The sequence below is a fragment of the Mastigoproctus giganteus genome, chromosome 4 (genome assembly GCF_048544385.1).
Source record: "Mastigoproctus giganteus isolate SK-2022 chromosome 4, ASM4854438v1, whole genome shotgun sequence".
Classification (NCBI taxonomy): Eukaryota; Metazoa; Arthropoda; class Arachnida; order Uropygi; family Thelyphonidae; genus Mastigoproctus; species Mastigoproctus giganteus.
The window spans coordinates 1,099,665-1,114,132 of record NC_143578.1 but is presented as its reverse complement, the minus strand read 5'-3'; the positions used below and the strand labels follow the sequence as shown (position 1 = coordinate 1,114,132).

At 40.3% G+C, this 14,468-nt stretch overlaps 2 protein-coding genes across 2 annotated transcripts in view; both read left to right on the top strand.

Annotated features, from left to right (window-relative positions):
- The window catches only part of LOC150086328 (uncharacterized), a 193,285-nt gene extending 189,987 nt beyond the window's left edge, over window positions 1-3,298 (top strand). The window contains exons 12-13 of the mRNA XM_090372545.1: window positions 1,250-1,512; window positions 2,835-3,298. Of these exons, the coding sequence (XP_090228671.1) occupies window positions 1,250-1,512; window positions 2,835-3,108 (537 nt within the window). The 3' untranslated portion in view covers window positions 3,109-3,298. The remainder of the gene's footprint in view (window positions 1-1,249; window positions 1,513-2,834) is intronic.
- Window positions 3,299-13,982: 10,684 nt separating this feature from the next.
- The window catches only part of LOC150086327 (uncharacterized), an 86,257-nt gene continuing 85,771 nt past the window's right edge, over window positions 13,983-14,468 (top strand). Inside the window, 1 exon segment of the mRNA XM_090371274.1 lies at window positions 13,983-14,061. The gene's annotated coding sequence lies outside the window, so the exon portion shown is untranslated.

The window sequence follows — 14,468 nt, the reverse complement described above, 5'->3', positions numbered from 1 at the left end:
TTTATATGTGCGAAGAATTCTTTATCCCCCCTCTTTTCTCTGTTTGCTAGTGATTTCTCATAAACTGCCTTTGCCTGTCGAACCTTTTCTGTGGCTCTATTACACATCACCTTGTAGCTGTTATAGGCTTCAGTACTTTTTATTGCTCTGTAACCTTTCCATGCCACCTTTTTCTGCTCAAGTAATGTGGCAACTTCACTATTCATCCAACTTGGAACCCTCCTCGTGGAGTATTTTTTTAATGGTAAATACGCATTCAAGGCATCTGTGATTAATGTTTTAAAACTTCAATTGTATTCATTCTCTGCGCGATATCTACCCAGATAATAGAGGCCATGTAGTACCTTAAGGCATCGTAATTTCCTTTTCTGAAATTAAAACCCATTCCTTTGCCTTTTACTTCTGCTACCTCTCTCGTCATCATCCACCGTAAAACTCCGTGATCACTTCCTGCTACTGGATCCTGTACTGTCAGTCCGGTTCTGTCATCTGATTCATGTGTGATGATGAGGTCTAGGATATTCTTTTCTCTAGTACTTTCCCTCACATGTTGATACAAACAACAGTCATCTAGTTGATTTAAAAATTTTGTTCCCCATGTCGAGTTTCCTTCCCATTTACTCCAATCAATTAGAGGCAGATTGAAATCACCCATAATAAGGCATTGACGCTTACTTGCCCATTCCATTTGCATGTAGAGGCTTTTGTTATAATCTTCACAATCACCAGGTCTGTAGATTACTCCTACTCGCATTATACCTTTGTTTCCAACTATCTCACACCATACAGACTCTATACTAGCATGTGAAACGTCTGAATCCGGGAAAGCTATCGTCGCACTCAGGCTGCTTCTGATAAGAAGCATTACCCCACCACCCCTTCTATCTAACCGATCCTTCCTAAATACATTATACAAGCCGTACTGAAACTCATCATCCCCAATTTCCGGGTGTCTCTGTAAGCCCTGTTATGTCCGCGTTACTTGTTTTAACGAGCAGTTCAAATTCGCTCATTTTATTGAAGACACTTCTAACGTTACATATAAACAATTAAGACTTACTGTTGCTGCATATTTAACAACCCTAACACAACCCTTGAAGATTTTTAGGCTCTGTTCCGTGATATTAGCTACCCGCTCACGTGAAACGTCTTTGCCCCCAGAACATCTAGATAATACGTCCAATTGGAGTAACAGATAAGAACTCTTGAGGTATTTGCAAGTGTTACTCAGTTTATTTTGCCTTGACAGGAATGTTCGGAGGGAAATTACAAACTTATCTGGGACACCATTAAAGCCGACAATTCGCTCCTGTTAGAAGACGAAAGTGAAGCCTTTGTGAAACTCCGTGAAGAAAATTACGTGTTCATCTACGACCTGTGGACGATCAGGAACTTGACCAAAGCATTACCGGAACCCGATGAGTTCCTCGTCTCCAAAGACAGTCTGTTCTTGTCGATGTTCGGCAATGTGCTGCCCTCAGGACACCTCTGCAGAGAGACCTTCAGCATAAAGTAAGTTCTTCGGAATTCTTACCTCATACTAAGCTTAAGAAGACCTTTCTAATCTCTCTTTTTATTTTGCTTAAGCAGAGTTAAATTTGTTTGGTGGTAAACTTTCCCCATTTTCTTGCAATTGAAAGAATTACACACCCGGCAATCTTACACAGTCATTATCCTCACGTTGGAAATCGCTTCGTGAGGACTGAACTCTGCACTCGCTGCATTTCATTAGTTTTAAACGCGTAGCATTGTCGCTCTTATGGGCATTGCATCAGGCATCCATGGAACAAATCAGTGACTGAATACAATAAAGATAGAATCGTTTGTGTGCTACTCTGAAGAAAAACCAACCAATAATTTCGTTCAAACAGCACCTTTGGTAATTCCCTTTGACATTTCAATACATTCATTCACTGTGCCAACTGATCTCGCTGCTATTTTGACCGAAAACTCCAGGTCCATGTCTGCCTTAACTCATTGCACGTAAGATGAGTCATCTACAATGGAGAGGAAAGCAGGTACAGTGTATCTATCGACTAATAATTCATCTCGTGTGTTTTATGCAACCGAGATCCAGGTATCGGCTGCACCAACCTTTTAGAATCTACTACTCCAAAGATGCCTGGCTGTGAGCACTAAAACAGTAGTGAAGATTGAAGGGATACCACGGGCAACAACCTGTGAAGGACTGCCTCAATTCTCTTTATTTTGTACATATTCCTCGTGGTTTTGTTATTTATAGCAATTTTGATAAAATAATATCCTTTAATTCGAGACACTTCGGTATTGCACAACTTTGAAGTATGTAAAATAATAAACACCGTAAATTCTGTACCTTTCGGGTTAAGCGTACATGTGCTGCATATAACCGCTGGACAGATGTCCTTCTCTTAACCTCTGTATGTAAATATCACCCCCCTAACTTACTGCTCTTCAGCAGAATAATAAACAGATTTAATAAATAACAAAATAAAACCTGTCCTCCTCTGCCGCACTGTATTCCATCATACGAATACTAACTTATAGTCAATAGTTCTGCAAGCGTGATTTGGTTTATTCAATAATTTTCACTTTCCATGGGTCTTCTTCATATTTTCAAGTAGTATAGATCTGTAGATGGTGAACGATAGTGGTACGATCCTGTTCAACTATAATACGATCCTGTTCAGCCGTCTGGTGACCCAGTACTCAGTATCCAGGAACTTCTTAATAATGCTAGACGGTCTGAGGGCCAAGAGGCGTTTGAATGAGACTCCTTTCAGAGTGCACACGTTTCTATATTTGCAATGTGAGTCTGAGCGATGCTCGTTGCTGATTTTCCCTTCTCTTTTCAGGATCATGAAGATGCGCGAAGCTGGTGTGCTGACAAAGTTGATGGATGATGAAGTCTACCGCTCCAGTCTTTCCACACGCGGGAAGGAGATAGCCAATCAGGAACCGATGCAGGTGCTGCAAGTGACCCACGTGCAGATGTGTCTCCTCTTGCTGCTGGTTGGGTACGCCTTGTCGTTCCTCGCATTTCTCGCCGAGATCTTCGTTTCGCTGTCCCTCTCTTGCCCTCGAGCCTGCAACCATTTGACGACGTCTTCAACTCCTGAGGAGAATTGAAAGAAGCGCTCGCCCGTGACAACGTTCAGTCGGCATTAGTACTGGAAGGTGTGATGACGAGACCAAGAGAAGCTATTCTGTATATACTGTTTATAATTGTGGTCGGGTGGCTCCCAGACTAATCCATCTCCACCCGTGATACTGTCTCATTTACAAACTCTGTTAATGGGCCTGAATATATGTTGGGTTATGTTTGTGTAGCAAATGTGCGCTGTGTGTGTGTATGTGTTGGTTCAGACCCCATAGCCACCAGGGGGCAACTGCTGCCTGGTGCCCATCGTACCCACGAGGAGGCGAGCTTTATTTCAACTAAATGTGTATGTGAAAACACTAATCCCGCATCCAACTGAGGTTGTGCAATACAGGTGGGTGCCAGCATCCCGCACTTGGGCTCTCCAGACACAAGTCCCAGCTAAAAAAAAATACAAAATAAATAAATATAAAAAAAATAAACATACTAAAATAAAAAGGGATAAAATATAAAACAATAATAAATAAATAATAATAATAAAATAAATGTAAATTTAAAAAATAATAAAAATGAAATCCCGCACCAGGCCACAACAACAAGTACCATGGACTAGCTGTACCACAGAAAAAAAAAATTTCAGAATGGTTGTACGGGTTACCAAACTGATGCTTATAAGGGACTAGGGGCAAAAATAGAGCTTTATAGTATTACACAATTTCCAATCAGATCCAGACCTGCAGTTTTGTTAACATTAACACACAGTCTCTAACTCGTGTAAACTAAATAACGCATCTATATTTGGTTCCGAGTAGTCATCATTAGCGGTTCTCATAAGAGCCTGCCCATCAGAGTCACTCTCATTATTTATTGTGTGTGGGAAACAACTCACTTACAACAACATGGACTGTAGAGTTCCGGTCAGTTGTTGCAACGTCGTTTACAAAAACTGTGCGTATTAATTAGATCTTTAGATTTAATTTTATTCCCTCTTAGTTTATAAATTAATTCCCACAGATCTGAATTTCCTGCTGTTGGTACTCCATTTTTCCACGCATCTGATTTATGCTGGTAAATCGCCCTTTAATACATCTTTCTTTTTTTCCTTACGTAATTGCTTATAGAACAAAGCCTCCTGTTTGATACGCCTTTTTAAATTAAAAATCTGTTTTCTTAATAATGCCAACTCACTTGACCACCGTGACGCTCTATTTCTTTCAATTGTTTTCCTTTTGGCTGAAAAACTAAAAGTGCGTTGAACGAGGAATTGTGAACACAAAATGAACACTCCAATGCATTCAATGAGCTCATTTGATCCATTCTAGCTGGGTCAAGGCTGAGTTAACTGCTTCTATAAATCTGTTACATATAAATTTGTAAATTTCTAAACCTGTTAAGTCCTGATGTAAATTAATGTTGTCGAATCTTAAATAAACTAAAACTATTAGTGAAATCAAATCTTATTTGCCAATTGCTCTTCCACATAACCCATTTGAAACAAGTGTAACGTCAATGTTTGAACAACCACGAACATTGTCAAAAGTAAATGCCTGTCCTGGTAGATTCGATATTCGTAAATTCCTTAAAAAAATAAACTCCTTCCAGCAAACACCTCTAGAGTCAGTTGTCCAACTGTCCCATAGCCTAAAGTTAGCATTTACATCTGAAGTAATTATTACTACTGCCAATAACATTTAAAACATTTTGTAAATAATTTATGGCAATTTCAATATCCAGTCTTCGAGGGCAATCTATAATAGACTCCACATAAAAAGAAAGCGGAGAAGCAGAAATGAAAACAAACGCAAGTGGGTGGCAATCTGATTACAAAGACCTGACGAAACAGTGACACGAAGTTTATTATTAAATACTATTATGGCAGTCTTGGGCTAATCACAATTAGCGCAAACAACCCTTCCACCAATTGGAAATCCCAACGCTTTGTATTCACCAGAATATGAGCTAACAAAAGGTTCCTGCATACAAAATATATCCACATTGGGTTCCAAGACCACCAGTCTGATTTCATCTGTTACTGAGCGACATCTTTGACCATTTAACTGTAAGCGAAGATATTGCGCGCTCACCAAAAAGTTTTCGCATTATTCCATCGTCACAGCCGGTGCAAAACTCTCTTCAATTTGATCAAACTCTCTGCCTTGGCCATCCTTGCAGGCAGTAATATTCCAGCGTTTCACAATACTCTCCGATTTACCTTTGTGCCTGTGTCGTTTTTTTTTTTTTTTTTTTTTCTTTTGGTTTAATTGCGACTGATTAACCTCAAAATTACATTTTGATTATTTCTCGTAATTAGAACGGCATTTTTTGTTTCTCTGGTTCGAACACGGATTGCGTGTTGTTCAATAACTGGATCTGACGTCACGTGTTTTTGTACGGGGTTGCTCCTAGTTCAACTCGGCCTCGTATCTCTGCGAAGAAGTACCGCTGTAAAAGGGCCGGATATGTGATCTCACGTCACTGTCATTTCAAGTACTCTTAGAAAATTTCAATCGCTGTCTTCATTTAATTTAAGGTTTGTTGCTTTAAAAGCTAAATTTTGTTTCGCCTAAAAGAAAAATGGTGTAAATGACTGATTCACTTACCACTTGTTTTCTTCTTGTAAAATTCATTTCTGATCTCAGCCATCGATTGGAGTACCACGATTAAATGTTGTAAGAGGAAAAGCAATGCGCAGAATCTTTATATTTCCAATAAAGCGGCAAACTCTTAAAAAGCTTTAGCGCAAAGTAGTCGGAGAAGTAATCGAAGAAGCTACTGGGCTTTTCATTCCCACAGAGAAATCCTGATGAAGGCAGCAGGATTTCTCTGTGTTCTCTGTGATTCACCGAAGTGCATCTCAGATGGACCAATAACACACGTGGTAGAGAAGAAAATTAAACTGGTTTCATATTAATTAACGGGTGATGCGATGCAGCAATCTATGGTTGATATAAACTAGTCTGCAATTTAATCAAAAATCTAAGGATTAAGAGGTCTCTGGCAAAGAAAAACGGGAAAGACCTCTGTGCTTACACTAAGAGTAGAAGGAATTGGTTGAATAACATTGGGCCACTTAATCTCTATGGGTTAATCCCTCTGCTCAGATTGCTGACAAGCCGAATGAGCATTGTGCATCTACATTCACCACGAGCAATTCTTTAGGAGAAGGGAATGCCAGAAGTTTATCAAACTCCAATGGGTAACGATCACTTACATAGAAAGGCTTACTGAAAATTGCAGCGTCTGGAAACTAGACACCTGCGGGTTCATCTGACTCAGGTCTTTAATGCCTTGAGTGCGTTGAGTAGGTGAATGTGAATTCCACATGTGACGTTCCTCTTGCTGAGACTACACAAACGAAGGGGCGTAAATTCAAGTTGAGGAAGGATGGTTGCAGGATAGCTGTGTGGAAGTTTTCTTGTAGCCAGCGGGTGGTTGATTGTTGGAACAGGCTTCCATCTGTTGTTGTGGATCTGGTTGAATAAATTCAACGAAGAAGTCGAAAAATTCTTGGAGTGTACGGATGGGTGAACTGTCTAGTTTATTTTTTTATTTGCCGATGTTGCATTTTATAAAGTATAGAATATTACAAAGTGCCAACTGTGTAAGAATCAGTTTTGTTGTATGAACATTACCTTCAATATTGATGGTGAACCTGAGACTGAGAGGAAAAGAATATTCCAAAATAATGATGGAGTTATAGCAGATTAGGTGGTCTGAAAGTGTGACAGGAGTAGTTACTCGCTTATTCATTCCAATTTTATTTATTTTTTATTATTATTTTTTCCTAGTAATATTGTAATTTAAACAATGTTTTTTTCCAAGCATGGACACATCTCATCCAATAACAGGGCATTGTTCCTTCAATAGAAAATTCTATTACTTTGGTTTGAAAACTGATCCCAATTGCTTTTGTGGCGTACAAGAGACTTGGTGTCGCATTCTGGATAGCTGTCCCTTGTTTAATTGAGACCGTAGAACTCAATTAAAAAATGAATTTGGCGAGTTACTCAGTGGAAATGAATTAAGTTATATAATTAAAATCTAATTATTTTACTGCCTTTCAAAAATTTGCAAAATTTGTATTTTTAAAAAGAAGGCAGCTTTCGGGTTGGACTTTTATTGATTAAACAAATTCTCACTGCGCAATTAAATTTTTTTTGTCTACCCTTTATTAAAAAAAATTGAATGGCAAATGCCTAAAAAACGGTACTCACCTTGTATAAATCTGCAATAAATTTATTGGTAAATGGTGGCTGAATTTAGTTTGGAAGAAGCATTAAAAAGAACTAAGGCAGAGAATGGGGTAAAAATATTTTTAAACAGATTTTAAAATGAGCGCAAGGAAGTAGAAGTGCAGATCTCCAATCCTTGGTTGTCATAAAAAGGTTGAAGGACGCGAATGAAAGAATAAAATAAAAGAGACACAAATTTAAATACGAAGATTTTCAGAAAAAACACGCATATTGGTAAATATCTAGATTCCACTTCACATCATCCCCTTAATACCAAAAAAGTCGTCCTATACAACCAAATCTACAATGCTATCAAATTCAGCTCTTCACAAAACGATCTACAAAATGAACTTCAATACCTTACTGATAAATTCATAGCCAGGAGCTATCCCCCTGAACTCATCCAACACACAATATCCACCGTTAAAAACAGTATTAATAACCCCACCAGACACAGTCACAAGACAAATACTCGCATAGTTCTCCCTTACCATAGTGAACTCGCAGCACAATTCCGACGTACATTCAAAGATACCGACATCTCCCTTACCTTCTCCACTTATAATAAACTAGGTTCCCTATTTAATTCTTATAAATATACTCACAAATATCCCATCCCATCAATAATCTCAATAACTTAATATATCTCATAAAATGCCAACCGAACTGCGACACCTATTACATCGGCAGCACTACCATCAAATTCGGTTCCTCCACAACTTCCAACACCCGCGCATACTACCACTTCAACAGTTTCAAGACAAGTCAATCCTGCACTGAGTTAACAACCCAAGCTCAAAACCACAACCACACTCCCCCCCCCCCCTTGTTGACTCTGCCATCACTATTATTAAAGTTAGATCGAGCTACAGAATTCTTCAATATGAAGCCCTCACCATCGAATGGTACCGACACCATTCCGATCTTAATATTATTAACGCAAAACTTCCCTTCAACCTCTCACCGGCTTGGAACCTCTCGCAGCTAAAGTTCCCACGTGTCAAAAAGAGCATCACGAGAGTATAGACCAACTTTAAATACAACACGCGCTCACTTCTCTTCCATTTGCCAACTGATGACGGTTCATTTAACGAAAGTCTCTCGCAACGACTATTGGCACCACCGGTCTTCTCTTTTATTTCATTCTTTCATTCGCGTCCTTCAACCTTTTTATGACAACCAATGATTGGAGATCTGCACTTCTACTTCCTTGCGCTCATTTTAAAATCTGTTTAAAAATATTTTTACCCCATTCTCTGCCTTAGTTCTTTTTAATGCTTCTTCCAAACTAAATTCAGTCACCATTTACCAATAAATTTATTGCAGATTTATACAAGGTGAGTACCGTTTTTTAGGCATTTGCCATTCAATTTTTTTAGTCAGTTTGTCACGGTATTTTAAGACTACTATAATTTCACTATCGTCTACCCGTTATTATTATTGTTCAACAGCTTATAAATAAGACCCCGGGGATCATCATTTCCCTGAGTACTCACCAGGTTTTCCCAAGAGGCTTTCTTCTGTTTAGAAATCACACGATGATATTTCCTTATTTCCTGTTTATTTCTGTTCTGTAACACAGCTGTCTCTAGGAAAGGACGAGATTTATCTCTCTTCGCTCTTTTTTGTGCACACGGACTAGTGCTCATCGTATAAAACAATGGACAGAAAGACAGTCTTGTATTACAAGACTGTCTTTCTGTCCATTGTTTTATACGATGCTTCTGCGGGGTAGAGAAGTCCTGATCAAAAAAATAATTATTTCTCTACAGAGAATCGTGCTCTTGCTATGTATCGTGTTCTGAGAACAATCTGTACTAATGGTCTGCAGGCAACTACTGCTGGAAGATTGCCCCCTTTACCTATTAGCATTAGTAAAGGCACATGATGCAGAAAGCAAGCTTATATAACATCAACCAAAAAAAAAAAAAAAAAAAAAAACCCTTATTTCACCCATCCACTAGCTCCAAATGTTTGTCAAGTTCTCCCTTGAATCTATTTAAGCGCTCAACTTCTACAATGACAGACAGAAATTTGTTCCAGCAATCAACCACCCACTGAATAAAGGCAAATTTCCGCACGTCTATCCTACATCTGTCTTTCCTCAATTTGAATTTATGCCCTCTCAGGTGATTATTCTCAGCAAGAGGAAGAATCCAATCAGCATTGAGCATACTCAAAAACCAATCAAGTCCTTATACACCTCTATCAGATCACCTCGCAGGTGACTAGTCTCCAGACAATGTAATTTGCAAAACTTAAGCCTTTCTTCGTAAGAGCAACCCTTTTTTCCATTCACGAATCTTGTTGCCCTTCTCTGTACTCGTTCCAACAGCTCTACATCCTTCTTAAAATGAGACCTGTATACCATCCTTCTCCAGACCTGTATATTATTCTTTTATAAGGCAATGGGATAATCACCTCGTTATCCCTGCCAGAACAATTTCTGTATAACATTCACAAGTTACTCTTGCACCCGTCTGCACTGCTCAGAGAACTTCATATCTGCCTGCACAATTACCCCCATGTCCATTTCATTCTCTGCCACTGTCAGTGTAGTACCACAGAGTTGATACGTTACTCTGGGATTACTGCTTCCTATATGTAGTACTTTATATTTTGTCAATGTTAAACTTCATTTGCCACCTCTCAGCCCATCTGCTCAACTTTTCTGGTTCCTGTTGCAGCAGCCAAGCGTCAGTATTACCATTAACAACCCTGCCAACCTTCGTATCGTCTGCAAACTTGGACATTAAGCCTGATATACCATCATCAATGGCTCCTCCGTAACCAGGTGGGCACGAGCAGCAGTGCGTAGCACACGCTTCTTGATTAGACCGTGGTTCGAGCCCGTAACCACCAAATACGGAGGATTTGGCAAAGTCAGGGAATGACCCCCTGCGTACTTCTGGGTAATATGGCCTTAGTTGCGAATGCTCCTAATAACCAAATAACAACAACCATCATCAATACCATTTACAAATACAGAAAACAATTAACTCAATATTGAATCCTGAGGGACTCAATTAATAACATTAGTCCACGATGAGCAGTATCCATTGATTTACCAGTCTTTGTCTTCTCCCACTCAACCATCACTTTATCCATAGCAGCAATTTGTAGAACAGTCTTCCATGTGCAACGGTATCAAAAGCCTTTCTAAGATCCAAGTATATAATATCAAAGGTATTCCCTGCATCCAGTTCTTTTGTGACTGCATCATAGTAGCCAATCAAATTGGTCAGCATGGTTTTGTTAAGACTTCCCCTTAACAAAACCATGCTGTGTCCGAGCTATAACTGAAGTCTTGTCTAGATGATCCTGCAGTGTTTCTTTAACCAGTGCCTCCATTCATTTTCATGGAACAGAAGTTAAACTCACAGGTCTATAATTACTTGTGTCAGCCTTTGATCCTCCTGTGTGAATTGGGGTCACATTTGCACATCTCCAGTCTATGGGTACCTCCCCTGAGTCCAAAGAAGCTCTCATAATTATGGCTAAGGGTTTGCTTACTTCCTTTGCTGACTCCTTTAATATAACTGGATAGATCTCATCCACCCCGGGTGCCTTTCTTGTGTTTATCTTCAACAATTTCTCCTCCACTTTACTCTCAGTTATTTCAAGATTCTGTAGCTTACTGCTAGAGTTGAATACACCTCTGGCATTCCCCTCGCTGAATAACTCCTCATGTGTGAATGTCGATGCAAAATATTCATTTAGTTTGTTAGCTACCTGAGCAGGATCATCAACAGTTGACCCATCCATATCAAGTGGACCAATCTGATTCATCGCCTTCCTTCTAGAGTTTACATAAGTAAAGAACTCTTTGCTGTTTTATTTTGCATCCCTTGCCAAAGATTTCTCGTAATTTGCCTTCGCCTGCCTAACCTTTGTGATTTGGTTACAGACCAGCTTATGTCTATCATAGGCTTCTCTGTCACATGCATTTTCCTTCTCTGCCACAAGTCTCAATTAGTTCACCTGACATCCATTTAGGATTAAACCTTGAACAGTATTTCTTTGTTGGTATGAAAAGCCTAGTAGCTTCCAAGATAAGTTCTTTGAATGTTTCCCATTTTGAATTTGCTGTTGGTAACATCATCAGTTGGTCCCACTGTATAGAATTTAAATACTGTCTCAGACCATCCTAGTCGCCTTTAAGAAATCAAAAACCCTTCCCTTTACCTCCTTGAGTAAATCCCACTTCAGCACACTGTGATCACTGCCACCTAGTGGTTCATTTATCTGCAGGTTCTTAATGCATGAAGAATCACTGCTGATAAGCAAATCCAGAGTATTCCTCCCTCCAGTTGCCTCCCGAACATGCTGATGTAGAAAACAATCATCCAATAAATCCACAAAAGCCCTGCTAGTGTGTGAGTGACCAGCTCCCAAATTCCAGTCAATATATGGGAAATTAAAATCTCCCATTATAAGACTCTGATTTACTGGCCCACTCTATTTCCCTGTACAGTACAGTTTCTTATTATACTCATCAGAGTCATTAGGCCTATAGCACACTCCTACTCTCAATTTTGATCTCCCAATGCTTATGTCACACCAAACAGACCCAACATTGCATTATCCACCCACATCAATTGGATGCTCTTCCTTAGATTTAGCGTTTCTTAAATAACAGCATAACCCTTCCTGTCCTGTACATCCCTCCTGTACACATTGTACTCCCCAAATTCCAGTTCTGCATTCCTTATGTCTGTGTGACACCACGTCTCTGATGTCCTAACAATATCTTCCTTTGATGTCTTGACTAGCACTTCAAGCTCATTGAATTTATTAACTGTACTTCTAGCATTGGGTACACGTAAGTATACATGCACTTGTAGCTACTTTTAGTTACCCTAACACGGCCTATGTATTTACTTGCTCTACTATGACCTGCGGCAGTCCTCGAAATCCCCATTGCCTTGGTTTCCAGGCTGTTGCTGAATTGCATTCCTATATCCTGAATCTTGTTTTTCATGCTTCTGCTCATTCCAATAGAAGCTGTGCAAGAATTACTTCCACTTCTGCCAGTGGCTACTGTTAATCTATTCGTCTTTGTCTCCCCCCAAGCTAGCAGTTTTCCGACCCACCTAACACTGCCTCGATAGCATCAGCAAATATTCTTGCACCCTTTCTATTTAAGTGTATCCCATCCCTGTAGAAGCAGTCTCTCCTGTTAACAAGTACAGACCAGGCTGAGAAAATTTCTACCCCTTGAGCCTTGCCCAGTCTTTCCAGGGCCGAATTGATCGACAAGGCTCTCATCATATACTCCCTCCTATCGTGTCTGGGCAGAATTGCAGACACTTTCAATTTCAACCCTAATTCCCGGCTTTTTTTCAACAGTGACCTGTACTTGTTAAGTAATTCCCCCGGTCTCCTACTCTTAATATCATCAGTGCCAACATGTACAACTATATCATCTTTTGTGCCCTTAAAAGATGATATCTTCTCTACAACGTCATCAACATTTGCCCCTGGCAGACATACCCTGGTCCTGTTCCACCTATCCTTTTTACAAAGCATGTTTCCCGTTTCCCTGACAATAGAGTCACCAACAACTACTAGTTCCTGTGGGACCAGCGCATTCTGCCTTGGGGGCTGCCTCTGTGCTGCAAGATGCCCAAGTGGAAGCTCTGGAGTCGATGTGGGCAGCTGAGAGCTTGATGGGCCCCTCAATTTATTTCCTTTGAGGGTATCCACTCTGTCCTTCAAGCTCTCATATCGACCCACAAAAACGCTGAGTTGTTGCGTGATTTCGTTACACTCCTTGCATCGCGCACACACACAAAGACACCCCCATGGCAATATCATGTCCCGTACCCGATTGTTCCGCAAACATGAAGCAAGTAGTGCATCTTAAAAGGCTGTGATTCAGAGGGCAACTGGCCACCTTAGTTCTCACATGTGCCACAGCAGTTCCATTAGCTTGAGCCTTTTGCTTTGCTGCTCTGGTCTGAGTCTTGATTTCGATTTACTTTCAATAAAATTTCAATTTGAGCACAAAATTATAACCGTAAACTTGTATCCCAACACAGTTATATATTTTTCAGTATCGAGTATTAATTACTAGGAATTCCCTTTATATAACTTCTGTATCAAGTTAAGTATTAATCAATTATGTTGCGTTTGTAATCTAAGTCGTTGTATGTATTTATTTAAAAAGTATAATTTAATTGACAACGAAGTGTAACAAAATTAAAAGATTTTACTGATTGTTTGAGAATATTATAATATTCCCTGTACTATACTAAGCTTGAGCTATGTAGTTTTTTTTGTGATTCGTGTAAGAGCGGTGAAGCGCTCGTTTCTCTTGGAAACGTGGCGCATTATAGCCTTAGATGCTGATGCGCCTAAAACAAACAAACAAACAAATCTCTTGGAAACGAAGAATCGACCCACGTGCTCTTTTTGAAAGCTTTTAATTTTATGCGTCTGCTTTTACGAAGTTCCGCGTTTTTAATTTTATTCGTGAAGGGGGGCGGGAAGCTTTGGCACCGTCCTCCAAAGAGCGCCGTGCATGCAACTACGATTGGTTTCGATTTAATCAGATCGGCCGCGTCATCATCGCTCTCATCAGTTCGGTCAACCGTGTGACAAGGTCAGTGTTGCGACGCCTGAAAGCCGAGATGGTGGTTCGCGGTTGGCCGTGCGCGTGGAAGGAGCGAGACCGAGTGATCCTCCCCGCACTATGCTGCGCTTTAACGACTCTTCTCACCTCCGGGACTGCGGCAGGGAACGCTTCTGGTAAGGACCTCTCCGTTTCTTTTACAGGTCATTCCTCGATAAGCGGAACTGAGGGTTGCACGTACGGGGCTCGGAAAGTGTAGTTGCAATCGGCAGAATGTCGATCGTCCTTTTATCGTCGACTCCGGAGAGGATGTTCGTTGTGGTAAGGGGGGCCAAAGTTCCAGCATGCGGGTTCAGAAGTTGCTCGCCACGCCGTCGTGCGTTTCCATGGAGATGGATGAAGTGCCAAAAAATTATTTTTTCCACGCCGCTGGGGAGGAGGGCGGTGCTGAAAGAACACAGTATGGGGGACAGCAACAAAGTACCATCGCACTTCGATGGGGTATTTTTTGTATTGCTGTTCCCTCCTATTCTTTTTCGGAAGTTTTTCATCCGAACGGGGGGGGGGGTGGAGAGGGAAAGAA